This window comes from Balaenoptera borealis (genome assembly GCF_965194805.1).
Source record: "Balaenoptera borealis genome assembly, chromosome: 20".
NCBI lineage: Eukaryota > Metazoa > Chordata > Mammalia > Artiodactyla > Balaenopteridae > Balaenoptera > Balaenoptera borealis.
This window is the reverse complement of record NC_138879.1, coordinates 37038547-37054018: the sequence shown is the minus strand read 5'-3', so window position 1 is coordinate 37054018 and position 15472 is coordinate 37038547. Positions and strand designations below refer to the sequence as shown.

Sequence of the window (15472 nt, the reverse complement as noted above, 5' to 3'; positions counted from 1 at the left end):
AAGCAAAGCCATAAAAACCCAACATAAAGATAAAATAACTCAAAAATGATTTTTCAAAGGATGTTAAGACCTGGAGACAGTTTGAAGAATGGAGGAATAAGTCAAATGAATCAGAAGGCAGCAACAAGGGGTGGAAGTAATAGGCATCCTCATCGTTCTGTAAACTATCACAGAAATAGGGTGGAGAATGGTGGTGAATTATAGGATGCTCCAGGTTCAGTCAAGGGCAGAGGAGGAAGGGAGAAATTAAAGACTAACTTTGGGGTCCTACTGTCTCAACATGTTCTTCTAATGAACACTGCCTACTGCAGGGAAGACTAGTAAATATATCAAACACAAAGTCTGGGAGCAGCCTGAAAAGAGGTGTATAAAGTAGGAAATCATTTATGTATGAAAGAACCTTTTATTTCTTCCTTGCAGAGACCAGGGATGTCTTTTATGCTCAGACAGATTATGTTTGAAGAAGAAAATGCAGAACATCCGCAAATTTCTTTGATCTCTACATTTTTCTACAAGCACTATTTTTCAGCTTCCTTTTTTTTTTTCTTCTAAAATTGTGCAAAGTACTCGCACACCTGTGCTTTTACCAGATAGGCATCTCATTTTGTCTGATTCCATCAGAAAGCCAGGAACAGTCACACCCCAATTCTCGAAGGCTTCAAAAACTGTGTACCTTCTTGAGAGTGGAATACTGAAGTTTGCGCCTCTCTTCTCTACCAAAGGATTATTACACAAGTAAATCTCTCTCCTTCTGAACTCTGGTGCTCCTGGTGAGTGGTATGATTGTGGTCATATGTCATTTTTTCTGAACTCCTACCCAGCCAACTTCAATAAGCGTAACTCACTTACTGAAACATGTAAACAACCCCGGCACCAAAGCAGCCAAATGGAAAGCCGCCTTTACCACATGCTCTAGAAGGTGTAATAAAGCCGTGATTCTGCCTTTTGGCTTGGCAAAGGCAGTTGGGAGGACGCCCTCGTACTTACTTGGGAATACTAATGACATCTGGGTTCTAGGCGGCTGCCACTGCTGTCTAGGCTAGCACTACTGGAATCTTGGACTCTGGTAGAAATATACAGGAAATCACATTGCCAAACTTTTCTCCTTATAAAGACAATCTATCCAGGAATTACCATCCTCCCGGTTCTCAGAGGGAGGAGCCATTGGCAAAGCAGGCAGGATACAACTGTGGAGAGGAATTTTAAAGCAGTTTCCTGTGGCTCCAAGGTCCAGTCACAGAGCCATTCTTCAAGAACAGTGCTACATAACAAGGTGAGGCTTAGATGATCACTTACAGGAAAGTACAGAGGACATACTACTCTAGAGAATTCTCTGGAAAAGTCAGGTTTATTCTCTGACAGGGAGGGGTTTGAGGAGTTAGGAGAACTGACATACACCCCTATACTAGGCCCCACCATTCATTCTATTGGTATCTTCCCTTCATATCTTCAAAATGGAATAGTGACTCTCTCGCTCCAACTTGGTCCTCCTCCTATATTCCTGGCTCGGTGATCAATGATTATTGCTGTCTTCTCAGGGTTCTCTGGTTCCTCCTTCATGTATACTCCACCTCTTTCACTCCACCATTACCTGGACTCTACTTAGGTAGCACCTCCTGCCTGCCTTTTAATCTCTGCTGCTGCTTCACCTGGGCTGTTGCAATATCCATTCAGCAAATACTGTGTGTGACCCCACCCTGTGCTTGGCTCTGAGCATACAAAGGAGAGCACAATAGTGCCTGCCCTTATGTGGCTTAGGTTCTAGTGGAGGAATGAGCAAAAACAAGAAAATAGACTAGTTGTGAATTACATGTACTTTAAAGGAAACAAAACGAAGCTAGGCAGAGAATAACAGAGGTAGAAGGCTCATTGGCCTTGTCTCACAGCTCCCTCACTGGCGCTTTCCTGGTGTCTCTCACAAGGGCTTTCCCTCACCCCAACCCCTACCTGGCAATTCAAATGCCACATCCTCATGAAACCTTTTCTGATCCTTCCTAGTCGGCAGTTTTCTTCCTCTTCCCGTTTTTTTTCTAATGGCCTTCATCTTACTACTCTACATTGTAGTTACCTGCATATTTGCATAACCCCCAAGAAGACTGTAAGCTCCTAGAGGGAGATCATTTTTCAACAGCTTTGCCTCTTCCCTATAGTACTTTAAACTATTAGAGATTTAAAAAGTGAATAAGAAAAATTTTTTCCCCCCAACGTGGCTAATACCACTACTGGCCCTAACTGTTTCATAGGGTTGTTATGAAGATCAAATAAAACTCAAGATGTGACAGTGCTTTAAAAAAGAAAAAAGGTCTGTACCTTTGTACGGACTGCTTTGTAATCATAATTATAGCAAACATCACTCTGGGAACCTGCCCACACAGGATGGCTAAGAGCAGAGCTGGCTTTTCCAACCCCTGATATAGGGACACACAAAAGCTGTTCCTCTGTTTAAATGCAAAACTTTTTTGGCTGTGGCCTTGATTTCCTGCTGTCTCCCCTTTCCCATCACCTACCTTGTGATCACAAGATGAAACAAGTAAGCAGACGCTTGGACTTTTGCACTGGACTTTTCTGCAGAACTGAGTGGCTAAGAGCCAGAACACCTAGGTTCGAATTCTTGCTCTACTTCCTTGCTTCCTCCAGCAAATCACTGAACTTCTCTGCCTTCATTTTCTCATGGGGCTGTTGGAAGGATTTAAAGATTAAATACAATACACATAAAACAACACTGGAAACTGCCTGGTACAAAGCAAGCAAGCAATCATCAAAGTTACAGTAAATCCACTGTGCTTCCTGGTACAGGGCACATCAGAGGAGGTTCCTGGGAGCTAATCTTGATTGCTGGTGTTGTGTGATTGTGTACAAAGAACATACTGTGGAGGGGACACGGGAGTGGGAAGGGCCTGGTGCAAGGGGCAAGATGGAGCAGTGCAGTCTGAAGAGCGTCAAGAGTGTGGCCAAACCATGTGAGGTTAGGCAGAGAAAGTCTGGCTGCTGTAAGAGGTTTAGGACTGTCACTCAAGTGAAAGTGATTCTCAAGACACTCCGAGGTGCACTAAAAAAATGAAAGGCAGAGAAGGGCCTCCTCTCGTTATTTTTGGCTTTCATCTTTTTAAGGTGAAAAGAGGTTGAGAACAGCAAGGTTCTCTGGTGACATGGAGTGTTGGGCTTCAGCACTTACTGCCAAGAGAAGTGAACCTGAGCTGCTCTTTGTTTTCCAACACAACCTGGTGAGGAGCCAGAGAAAGACAAGAATAATCTGCACAGTCATTCCCCACCTTTGGGGAAAGGCAGAACCCATCCCTCTTTTCAAATTCGCTCCACAAAAACAATTTTTCCCTCCATCAGAAACAGACTGGGACACAATTAAGCAATGCTGCTGGGCTGAGTCAGTCAAAAGTGGCCTGAAGGAAAAAGCTGCTCATGCTGTTCCCTACAGGGGAATAGATGGCAACAAAGGGAAATGACGTTTGGGATTAGGTTGGGGGCAGAGAAAAGTGGCCGTCAGAGGCCTCCTTGAATAAACAAGGCTTTTCCCCAAAGGGCTTTGGGTGGAAGGCCATCAAAGCAAGCTGTCGATACTCCTCCCTGGAAACTCTCAAAAGGCCGTGACTGTTAGCTTAGACAGGTGGCCCAGGGGTCCCTCTCAGCCAAAAATGCCCAGAATAAGCCAGAGCCTTCCCCTCAAGAATTCAGGAATATGGTTTCCAACACAAACAGATACAACATTGTCGAAATAGTGCTGGAGTGTATCCAAGCCTTCCCTTTATGTCCTTTGAGTCATTTGGAAATGGTTAACAAACGGGTTGAACACCTGGGCTGATTACCCCAGAAGGGGATTTCCAAACAGACTCTATGCTGTAAAATCATCTCTTCCCTTCCCAAAGCAATTCAGTTCCACTTTCTCTGAAGCGTGCCCTAAAGATCCCAAATTTTCTAACTACAATTGATTCTAGGCTTACTAAATTACAGCAGCAACTGCTGCTGACACAAAGAAACAAGGAGCCAAGCAACTCTGTGCTTTTTAAAAAGGTTTTCTTTAAATTAAGAGGAACAGATGTCCAATGTTTCAAAAAGCCACACATTTGTGGATTTGGCTGACAAACCCTCTAAGCTGCATTTCATTTCTGTTCCCAGAGAGTCAGCCAGCCACTTAGAACTGACTCACTCTCTCTGGGCCACAGTTTGGGCCAGTATCCCAACTACAGAACTAGAATCCCAGATCTCAAATAAATCCAGGGTGTTTGGGTAGATAGTGGGGGCCATCTAAGACAACTTTTTTTTCTTTTATTTTAGTAGTATCAACACCCACACAGCAAACTGTGGAAGGCTAGTAGGTCAAAGAAAATGAGCAAACAGTTGGCACTTGCCTGTCCCAGCGCCACACAGTTCTAAAGGCAATGAGTAAGCAGCTATCCAGAACAGGTTTTTGTTAAAATCCCTCTTATGAGTACTGGTTAAATATGCAAATACATGTAGGTTATATGCTGCAATTCAAGTCCTCACCCTCAAGGCAAATTGCATTACCTTAGGCGAACTCCTGGCCTTGCTGGGAAGGGAGGGACAGGAACCCAAGCCCCTGACTACCAGATACAAATGACTCAACTGCTTCTAGAATTTTAAAGTACATTATGTGCTTTCTTTTCTTGCTGTCTTTGAGAATAAAGGAACAAAACACTTCACATGCAGCAGTTTTGTGTAGCATTTCATTTACTATGTTTTGTGAATACCAGAGAAGCTTTGATCATGTGAGTTAGAGACGGAATGTTACTTGGCTTTCAAAAATGGCTATTAAACTCCTGCTTAGGTTGTCTTAACTTTTTGTGAGCACATTAATACCTAATTATTTATCAATAAAATAAACCAATCTTGTGTGTTTTTGTAACAGGAATGAGACTTTCAGGTCTACTGAGTAAGACCTGGCGTGCCACCAAATCAAATTTTTCTTTTACTGTTCAAAACCTCTTTACACCCAGCAAATCTCACTGGATATTCCAGATGGAGCTTTTCCAACAAGGTATTAAAAGCTGATCATTCCCTTTTTCCTCATCTGCCTTCTAGTTTTTTTACTATTAACTGTCTTTATAATAAAAATAAATTAGAAAATGGCAACATTTAAAGCTGGTAAGATTAGACAAGTATTTTCAGTTATTCATAGTAAATTTTGTGTACCTGTGCTTTGTACCTTAACTAGGCTAGCTGGGAGCCTATTTTTATTTTATTTTTTGATAGGTAAGAAGTGGATTTATTTAGAGAGATGCACATTCCATAGACAGGACACAGTCCGTCTCAGAAGGTGAGAGCGGCCATGGGAGAAACCCACTCCACAGAGTGTGGGCCATCGCAGAAGCCGAGAGGCCTGGAGAGCTATTTTTAGATTTAAGAAGGTTTTGGTCTTACTAATCAAGTCATTAGTTCATTAATTTCTGCTTTTCTTTTTATTAATTTGTTATCTTGGATTTAGTTAATAACTTCTTTAGACAGAGCATATCTACTCCCAAATGAGGGCATATATGCAGACAGCATTTATTTATTTACTTATTTTTAAATACTTATTCTTTTGGCTGCACTGGGTCTTAGTTGCGGCACACGGGATCTTCCTTGTGGTATGTGGACTCTTAGTTGCGGCACGTGGGATCTAGTTCCCCGACCAGGGATCAAACCCCCGGCCCGTGCATTGGGAGCACAGTCTTTACCCACTAGACCACCAGGGAAGTCCCTGCAGGCAGCATTTAAAATCCTACTCGTTTTTGAAGTGAGTAAACGCAATGTTGTAAAATTCTTACATGTGTAGCAAATGCTGTCTTTGATGAATTAAAAAAATTGGTGACATACTAACATTTACAGCTTCTTTACATTTTATCTGATCTAATCCTTAGGACAACCTGGCTATATATCTCTATTTTTATAGATGAAATCTAGGCTCAGTTAAAAACTTTCTCAAGGTCACATTATGTTAGAGGCAGAAATCTAAACCATCATTTTTTTTTTTTTTTTTTTAATTTAATTTTATTTATTTTTGGCTGCATTGGGTCTTGGTTGCTGCACTTGGGCTTTTGGCGAGTGGGGGCTACTCTTCGTTGCGGTGCGCGGGCTTCTCATTGCGGTGGCTTCTCTTGTTGCAGAGCACGGGCACTAGGGCACACAGGCTTCAGTAGTTGTGGCTCGCGGGCTCAGTAGTTGTGGCTTGCGGGCTCCAGAGCACAGGCTCAGCAGTTGTGGCGCACGGGCTTAGTTGCTCCGTGGCATGTGGGATCTTCCCGGACCAGGGTTCGAACCCGTTTCCCCTGCATTGGCAGGTGGATTCTTAACCACTGCGCCACCAGGGAAGCCCTAAACCATCATTAACAGACTAATGCACATGGAGGCAAACGGCGGGTTTCAAAATATATGTAAAGGTTTTTTGATGCTGAAAAGGGGACCCCATGAGCTACTGACACACGGGTCAGTCAAAACACAGTTCACCGCAGTTTACAAGAGGGCAATCAGTTATTTTTTTTTTAGATTAATGTGTAATTTGTACTTAAGGAATCACTTTGAGTAACAAGCCTCAAGCTGTCCTACTAAAGCTACAGACAGCACTGAGCACTCTGGGAACACAGACTGAGTTTGTTTGTAAGGAGTACTCGCTACTATATACACTGAATTAACTAGTGTAATTCAGCAATGTCACTTCCAGCCTTGTCGTCTTCTGGATTTTTAGAGAATGGAAATAGTGGCCATTGTCCAAATGAAATTAAGAGTCTCCCTTCCTTCTAAATCCCACACTCTGGATTATGGTTATACAGAGAATACAGAAAACACTGCAAGTTCCCACATGGCATTGCTTGAGGGAGGTGCTCCTCAATACTTTAGGGTATAAACCCTGATGTGTTGCACTGTGTTGTGTTGCTTGTCAGTCACTGAGTTGAGACATGATAAAATGTTGCAGATATTTAAGGCACAAAATGAGACTTAAACAAAGTAGAGATGGAATCAAAAGAATTCCCAGGCCCTTTGTTTTATTTGCAGTAACATCAAACCAACCATTTACAAATTTTCTGGTCTCCAGTCAGCTGGAATTAAGTAGGCATGTCTTTGGGATCATGTTGTTTGCGTCCACTTTGGTGGATAAAAGAAAGGAACAAACCAACCGCAGGAACAGAAGGGTAGCACACTGCTCCAGCTGGAATCCAGCAGAATCACCTGAACATGTCACACCTGAACACTTAGTGGAGGGAAGGAGGAGAGCTGCTCTTCATTTGTTTTCAAAGCAAATTCATTTGAAAGCGTGAACAAGCCGTCATCACAAGTCAAATGTATTATAAATCACTTAGACCTTCAGCCTAAGAAACAAGTCTTTGTTTTTCTTATACTTTACCCTGAAATAAATTTACCAACAAATCTCAAAGATTTAGTTCAAACAGTACAAATCATATTTGCTTTCCTCTTTCCTTTCTTCAGACAAACATCAAATAAAATGCAGGTGAAGGAGATGAAACACAACTGGAAGCTGATTTAGAGACTTATACTAACGCTAAAGAATCTAAAAAATTATACTGGTTAATGTGAATCTATTTAAAATAAAGCATTTGGGTACTGCTTTTCATGTAAGTAACTGTCATACTGCTAGAAAGTTTCTGGGTGGGGGGAAAAAGATTGTTAAGAAGTAACCTTTCCAAAACCCACAAGGCACGTTGCTTGTCCTTTATTTATTTAGCTTTGATCACAGAGACTATCCCAATTTTCCACAGAATCCTCGTGATACTGCTACAATATCATGGCATAAAAGATTCAAAGTGCCAGTAAATAAGGACCAGTTTTTTTAATTGTAAACCATGATGCTCGGTAATGTTTGAATGGGAACATTTGATATGGATGGTCAGATGAAAGATACCAAAATGTCAGACAGCCCATCGACTGCTGTTGCCATGAGATTCAACAGTCAACATCAGTCTGATAAGCTACCCGACAAGGTGGTACAGCCATGGAGATGTCACGACGGTAGGCAAAACAAGCAGACATTCAGGCAGGATTTGATAAAACAAACCAGGCATTTCTGGCCTGTTGAGATTTAAACCCGATTCTACACTCAACATAATGTCAGTACCAATTTTCCTAAAGGAAAAAAGTGAGACTGTTTATTTTTTTCCCAAGCAAAACAAAATGACCAAGTTCAACCAGAAACATCCCAAAGGAAAAATCACATAAGAACAAAACACTTACTGAAGAAAGGCAAGAAAATCAGGATACATATAAAAGTAAATTTCTGTCTGTTAAAATCAGAGTACGTGCTGGGCTAAAAATTAACAGATATGAGAAAGCCTGTTTTTTTAAAAAATGAGTCATTTTTCTCTCCATGTCCTTTGATTTGTATACTGTCATCCCTCCTGTTTTCACAAGCCAAGAAGTCCCCTTGATATACCAGTCCCTAAGGTGCCATTTCAGCAGTGAGTAGCCAGCTGCCCAATTCCAGCCCAACAAAAAATGCTTTGGTGGTGGCCCTTTCATGCAAATAAATGAAGGCTTAAGAAACTGCGGTTGTAGGTGGATATGGCAAGGTTGCATTTACTTGGTAGAAGCTAAAAGGAAGTAAAAATATCAAAACGCTCAAGAAAACGGACACAATTTTGGAATGATCAAAGATGTCTTTATAAAGTTTTTTCATGACTTCATTCTAAATATACAGAATAAAAAATGGTGTCAGCTCATTTGCGAGACACCAACAAGATTTTCCTTATACTGTCTCAAAATTGAAAGATCAGTTCCCAAGAGGGTGTGCAATGCATCATAAAATGGCCTTTTTTCAAAGGTGAGAGAGGAAGGGTTGGGCAGGATGGCATATTAAATTTTACCATGATAGACATGCAAGACTGTTATCCAATCTAGTATAATTTATATACACTTTTGATGACTTAGAAAAACAAAGAAGTCATTTGTGACAAGCCTAAAAAGCTTGACATATTTGACATACTTAGGAACCATTTTTTTTTTGGTGTCCGGAATTCTTTAATTGTACCATGTGGGCCTTTGAAAGTAACAAATAGAAGGCCAGTCTTTGTTAAGTTTGCTGCTTAATATCACATTCCACCCTAATAAAATACAATTTGGATTGAATTGACGGTGGATACCTTACCTTAACAAAGGAAGAGTATGTCAGTGCAAGATACGGACTAAACTGCTTTCAGGGGGAAAAAAAAAAAATTAAAATTGATACAGGTTGGAAAAGGGAATTTTCCTTCCTGGTTTGGAGTCCTCCCAATTTAAGGCAGAACCCGTCCATTTAAATTTTTGCAGTTAAAACTTTTCTGCTTATTTAGTTTTCTCCTCTGAGTTCAACCGCTGCTGGATTCGTTTGGCATAACTTTGTGCCATGGAGTTAATGATGGACAGGATGAAGTAACACACCATTACAACAACCAACTTCTCAAACATCCAGGACAACCAGTTTTCTCCCTGCAGGAAGAAAGGCAGAACAATCCACGAGAAATGCTTCATTAGTTCAGTAGTAAAAAGGGGACCACCTACCATGTTTTAACGAAAATAATGAGAACTTGGAGCTTATAACTTATGAAGCCTAAACAATTAAAAATGAAGAGTCTTGTGTCTTCAGCTACTGTGAAAACTACATTCAGGCCTTCTTATACCCAGCTATTAAGATTTCACTTTGTTAGATATAGAGTCAGTGTTGATTCATATAGTTTAGAATGGGGTGAGTGTGAAGTCATCTCTTATCTTTCACTACATAAAGTCTTTGATTAAATCTTACTATATGAAGTCACCATGGAGATACTTGCAGAGAGTAGTGTCAAGATAGTTACATGTGTATATATTCTTGCTCCAGGATTAGGAGCAGCTTTTAAAATATAAATGTTATCTATTTCTGGAGTCATGTTTGGTCAACTGAGGGCAGCAAAGGGCCATGTAAAGAGTGTAAGGCCATCAAAAAACAAAAAACAAAAACACCCCAACCAAACAAGAAAAACACTATGCTTCCTTCAAGTTTCCCATTTCAGGTTATTGCTTACTCATCCTCTTCTAGTCATTTCCTTTGCTGCAGAACTGTTTATAGAAAAGGCAGGCTTAATTTAATTAAGTTTTTAAGTTCAGTTATGTTAACAGCTTTGGTTTATATTAAAAAAAAATTATTTTCCCATCTGTGAAAAGAAAAATAGAGCAAAAATGAAGGAAGATATTCAAATGAACTCAGTAAGTCCAATACTTTGTTATGCTATAAATTTTAACTTTTTAATCCACTTGGAAAGTATACTTGCTACTTATAAATAAATCATTTAAGATCAAGGTAATAACTCATTCTACATAACAGATCTATTATTTTCCATTAGCCCAAGGCTTGTTTTTGGGAAAAGATGTACAAAATAGAAGTTATCAATACATTTTCTGATCTAGACAAAGGCACATTTGCCAGTAGAGAGTAAACCGAGCCTCAAACTTCTGCTAAGACTGACAAACCTCACTCTATTTGCCTAAAAATGCCAGTGAGTGCTGTGAATGTAACTTCGCCCTGAAACTGTGGGGGGGGCGGGGTGGGGGGAAGAGAAGAAGATAGAGGAAAGTCTCACCTGCGGCGCGCCCGTTTCGCTTTTGTGGTGAAGCTTCTGACGCTGGGCCTCCAGGTATTCCTGGAATGGCTTCTGCAGAGATGGACCTATGCCAGGGACAGCACTGGAAGCAGGGTACAATAACCCACGGAAAAAGATACATTTGGGAAGAAAAGCAGGAAAAATGTTAAAGAAAAATCCACTTACCGCCTCAACTCAAAAAGCAGGGATTAGATAGAAGGAGGAAAAAAACCAACAACAATCAGCAGAGCTGGCGAAATCCTGTGAACTCTTTTCAATGGATCAGAATTCATCCTTTCACAACCCCATAAATGAGAAAAAGCTCTCCCTCCAAATGTTTAAGAAGAAAATAGGAGCTGAGAGTCCCTTCTAGTAGAAGAGTTAGTTCTCAGAGGCCAGCTCTCAGCTGATGTTGCACACTGGTGTGGTACAAAGAATAAAATGAATGACTTCTGAGAAGTCTCACATTTATCACCACCAGTTCCTGTAAGAACTGGTTTGAACCGATTAATAAGGAAATGACTTATGCTTGTGTCATCCCTAGTTGAAAAAGAAACTGCCCGCCCTCTCTCTGACTTGTCCCATCTTCTCAGAGGGGGCGGTCCTTTCTCAATCCAAGTCCTTATTAGGACAATCTGTGCGTCATCCTTATCCAAAAAGAATGCATTAGCAAATTTGGGAGGCACCTCCCACTAGTCAGAAGTCAGTGATTAACAAAGGAACAAAGAAGGAACTATGAACCTTGAATCACTTCGTGGTTTATGGTAGATGGTTTGCACAGAAACTACAGTACATTACTAAACAACTTGTTCTGAGATGATTGGGACAGTGATCTCTGATAAGTTTATGTACTCGGAGCTCCCTCTCACCTAGAATATGTGGAGGTAGTGCTGTTAAACCGGTCTGGCAACTGTAGGTACCAGGCTCCCGTTTTAGAAATGCTTGCAGGCATTTTAAAAAAATGGTAACTTGGGGCAACTTAGAAAACCAAACATCTCTATTTTCTATACCCTTTATTTTCTCATCTGATAATAATAGGGCTAAAAGCTAAATGAGCCCAGTCTTTTTCCTGGTGCCAGCAAAAGGTATTTTATGTATTTGCAACAGTGCCTTATATTCTCCTTTTTAAAGTAAGTATTAAATTAACTTCACTGCCCTTTTCCTAGAACAATTCAGTTGCTGCTTTCTGTAACAAAAAGCAGGAGTAGAGGAAGAGAAATTTCTTGCTACAATATTTACAAGAGGTGAACAAATACATAACTCCTGGCTGACACTTTTCTTTGATCCTTTTAATTATCAACCACCACGCCCTTATTGGAGTCCTTATTTTATATCCAACACTGTAATTGGTACTATGGGGAAAGAAAAAAACTGCAAGAAATAGTCTGTGTCCAAGAACTTAAAATCATTACAGGGATTCAAAACACACACACACACACACACACACACACACACACACACATATGACCTGATTTGCAAACAAAAGAATTTATAAATCAATAATAAGTTTCTCAACTTTTTGGTACAGAAGATATATTCCAAAGAAACTGAAGGGAAAAAAGAGAGATCAGTGTGGGGTGAAGTTGTTTAAAAAGTCCTTTAATGAATACTGAAGGATATGTAAAAAGGCCTGGATAGACATATGTAGTAGAGGCAGTGAGTGCATTGATGATTCCAGAAGACCCGTGTGACAGACATCAAAGATGGAGAAGTGGGACTTCCCCCGTGGTCCAGTGATTAATACTCTGCACTCCCAATTCAGGGCGCCTGGGTTCGATACCTGGTCGGGGAACTAGATCCCGCATGCCTCAACTAAAAAAAGGTCCTGCGTGCCGCAACTAAAGATCCCGCATAAATAAGTAAATATTAAAAAAAAAAACACACACACACAGAAGGGAGGGAGACTGTGGGTTAAGTCCTCTCATAGACTTTTTTAAAAAAATTATTTATTTATTTATTTATTTATGGATGTGTTGGGTCTTCGTTTCTGTGCGAGGGCTTTCTCTAGTTGCAGCAAGTGGGGGCCACTCTTCATCGCGGTGCGCGGACCTCTCACTATCGTGGCCTCTCTTGCTGCGGAGCACAGGCTCCAGACGCGCAGGCTCAGTAGTTGTGGCTCACGGGCCTAGTTGCTCCGCGGCATGTGGGATCTTCCCAGACCAGGGCTCGAACCCGTGTCCCCTGCATTGGCAGGCAGATTCTCAACCACTGCGCCACCAGGGAAGCCCCCGCCCCCTCTTATAGACTTTTACGTGGCCTTACATTAGTACGATAAACTAGAAGAGCTGTCTCGGAGCTCAGTTGCTGTTTATTAGTAATGATTCTTCTACAAAGGAGCAACAATAGTACAAACTTTCTCTTTAAAACAGATTTCCCTTGGGTAGTTCTTTATATAATGCATAAAGGAATGCAAATAGCTCATCCACTTACACTTGAAATAAACCACATGAATATAAAAAAAAAAAATCCAGTAAAATAAATGCACAAAAAGATTGGCTTTGAAGATTACAGATTTATAAGAACTTTCCTTCAGAAATTCTTTTGGCCGCAGGCACAGCTTGCAGGATCTTAGTTCCCCGACTAGGGATTGAACACAGGTCCACGGCAGTGAAAGTGCCGAGTCCTAACCACTGGACTGACAGGGAATTCCCAGAAATGGATTCTTTCACCCTTAATAACAATACCTTATGTCATTATTTTAAACTCCCAAGGATGGCTATAGTCAAGCCATTTTTTTTTTTGAAAGTTAAAAAAAATTATTTAGAGAGGCTGAAATGATTGTATGCTTATTTGAACAGCTAGGTTGTACAAGAAATGACTTGAAAATTCCCTTTTTGATGTCCTCCAAGAGTTGGGTTCCATTATGTGTCTTGTGCTTTCTTCAGACCTCTAACTTCAGACTAAAGTTAAGCAAAAATATGGCTTACAGTTTTCCTCAAATCATTCTTGGGCCCCAGGGTCAAGCCATTATTTAAAGAGAAAATTAAGAACCAAGACCCAATGGTAGAAAGGTTCTACTTTGCTGTTGTTGAGGGGAATGAGGAAGGGACTAGCAACAATCATTCTAGATTCCCTTCAAAATAACTGGAAACCATAAATGATTTGCCATTGTAAGTCCATTAAGACCTACTTTTTTAGCTGATAGAGAATATATGTCATTACACATTTACATGATGTATAACTTTCAAAGAATTATCTTGGGCTAATGCAGAGATTAATTTTTCAAGGGGCTATGGTGTTTGTTACACGCTTTAGAGAGTTTCTGGTGGTGGGATGGGAGATTCAGTTTTTCATAAGAGACTAGGAACAGGTGAAAATAGAGAAGTTAAAAGTTTTTACAGCAATATATTAACCAAAACTATTATGAACAAATGCCACATGATCTGGAAAAATCTAAAAAAATTAACATATTTGAAATCTAGGTATTAAGTGTTACATAATGAATTATTTGTCAGGTCCTGTTAATTTTTTAAATATATTCATCAAAATTTTAGTTTTATTTTCATTTCTCCATGTCTACAAACAATGGCTTAAGGCCACACATGCCTCAGCTTATACAAAGCACTCTTATACTAAAGTTTTCTTAATTAACACGAAAGTTCTTTAAGTTCTTTAGATAAAAGTTGAAATTACAGCTTTCACTCTTAACATACATTTAAGGAAAACAATAACGCCGACTTCATCCCTCAAGTTATTTTCAAGCAGCAGACAGAAGTAAGAGTCCATTCTGACATTTAGGATTAATTTAAGGTACACACATGAGGAAGGAATAACTTGCATCACAGTTCAGTGTCTTTTTATAGTTGGCTCAGGAAATAACTTAAATGCCATTTTCTGAAAGCCATTAAATTCAGAGTACCTTGTGCACCTGGCTAAGGACCCTCATCTCAACCCATGGTGGGTGGGTGAAGTTCTCCATCTGCCATTAGGTGCTGATTAAATTCAAAGTATTAGAGTTACTATTTTCCAGTCAGTGGTTGGATTTAAATATACTTAAACTAAACCGTAAACAGCCATTTTTTCTAGGTGAGAAAGCCTTAAAGAAGAAAAGAAAAAAGAAAGGAAAACAAAAGCAAGAATAAAATTGATCTCATCTACTTTTCCTTGCTGTAGACCTTCAGCATAGTGGGTAAAAACATTTTTGTGGATAGTAATATCTTGATATTTATTTTCTTGGCACACACAAACATTTTTCAGATAATATAACTCATGAAGAAACAAATTTCCAACAAGTTATTCTAATGGCAATTTTGGAACTTTTGTTACTGATTTTAATAAAGAAAGAAACAAACAAAACACCTCAGAAAATGCAAACAAAAGAGGAGAAAAAAAGTAAAGAAAAAATTCCACAGAAGTCTAATAAACCCACCCAGAGCTCAAAAGTGGTTTCATGGGAACAATATTTTGCCATGCTTATATACCTAAGTATGTGTTAAGACAAAAACAAGACAGACTTCTTTGCAAAATTCTGTCAAGGGCCCTGACCATTATGCAAACAAAATCTATTATTTTTCTATGGTTTTTAATGCATCTGTGACTCTGTTTGTGGAAATCACTTATCTGATAAGAAATCTGTATTTTCAACTCTCCCCATATTGACTCATTATAAATAAAGGTCTGCATTGTGTTCCCACAAAAAGCCAGAAAATCTACCAAAGGAAGCATCACAATTGGCAGAGGTTGCATAGAGTGGGTGATGTGAGTACTCCAGTTTTTCACAATGCTTAAATTTTCATTTTATGAGCATACACCCATTCCAAAACATTCATCGGTCACTGTTATTCTGTTTTCAAGGGACTCCTTTCAAATTGTGTAACTCTCAAACAAATTGGTTCACCAGATATAAAAAACACACCATTTGATTTACTTTGAATCTCTTCTCCATCACGGACATAGTCATCAATCTAGGACTTGCT

The 15472-nt window shown here is 39.8% G+C and overlaps 2 protein-coding genes across 5 annotated transcripts in view; one reads left to right on the top strand and one right to left on the bottom strand.

The window, feature by feature from the left end:
• The window catches only part of TUBD1 (tubulin delta 1), a 28333-nt gene extending 27373 nt beyond the window's left edge, over positions 1–960 (top strand). The window contains exon 10 of the transcript XR_014238438.1: positions 421–960. The gene's annotated coding sequence lies outside the window, so the exon portion shown is untranslated. The remainder of the gene's footprint in view (positions 1–420) is intronic.
• Positions 1–15472, bottom strand: part of VMP1 (vacuole membrane protein 1) — a 140046-nt gene that overhangs the window by 6796 nt on the left and 117778 nt on the right. For 3 of the 4 annotated variants that reach the window (XM_082372064.1, XM_082372067.1, XM_082372065.1), the window contains 2 exons: positions 10557–10659; positions 6959–9429 (listed from right to left, as the gene is read on the bottom strand). The exons of the other annotated variant lie outside the window; for it this stretch is intronic. In XM_082372064.1, coding sequence (XP_082228190.1) covers positions 9286–9429; positions 10557–10659 — 247 coding nt within the window. In that variant the 3' untranslated portion in view covers positions 6959–9285. Of the gene's footprint in view, positions 1–6958; positions 9430–10556; positions 10660–15472 lie in introns of those variants that run through there. 4 annotated transcript variants of the gene reach the window in all.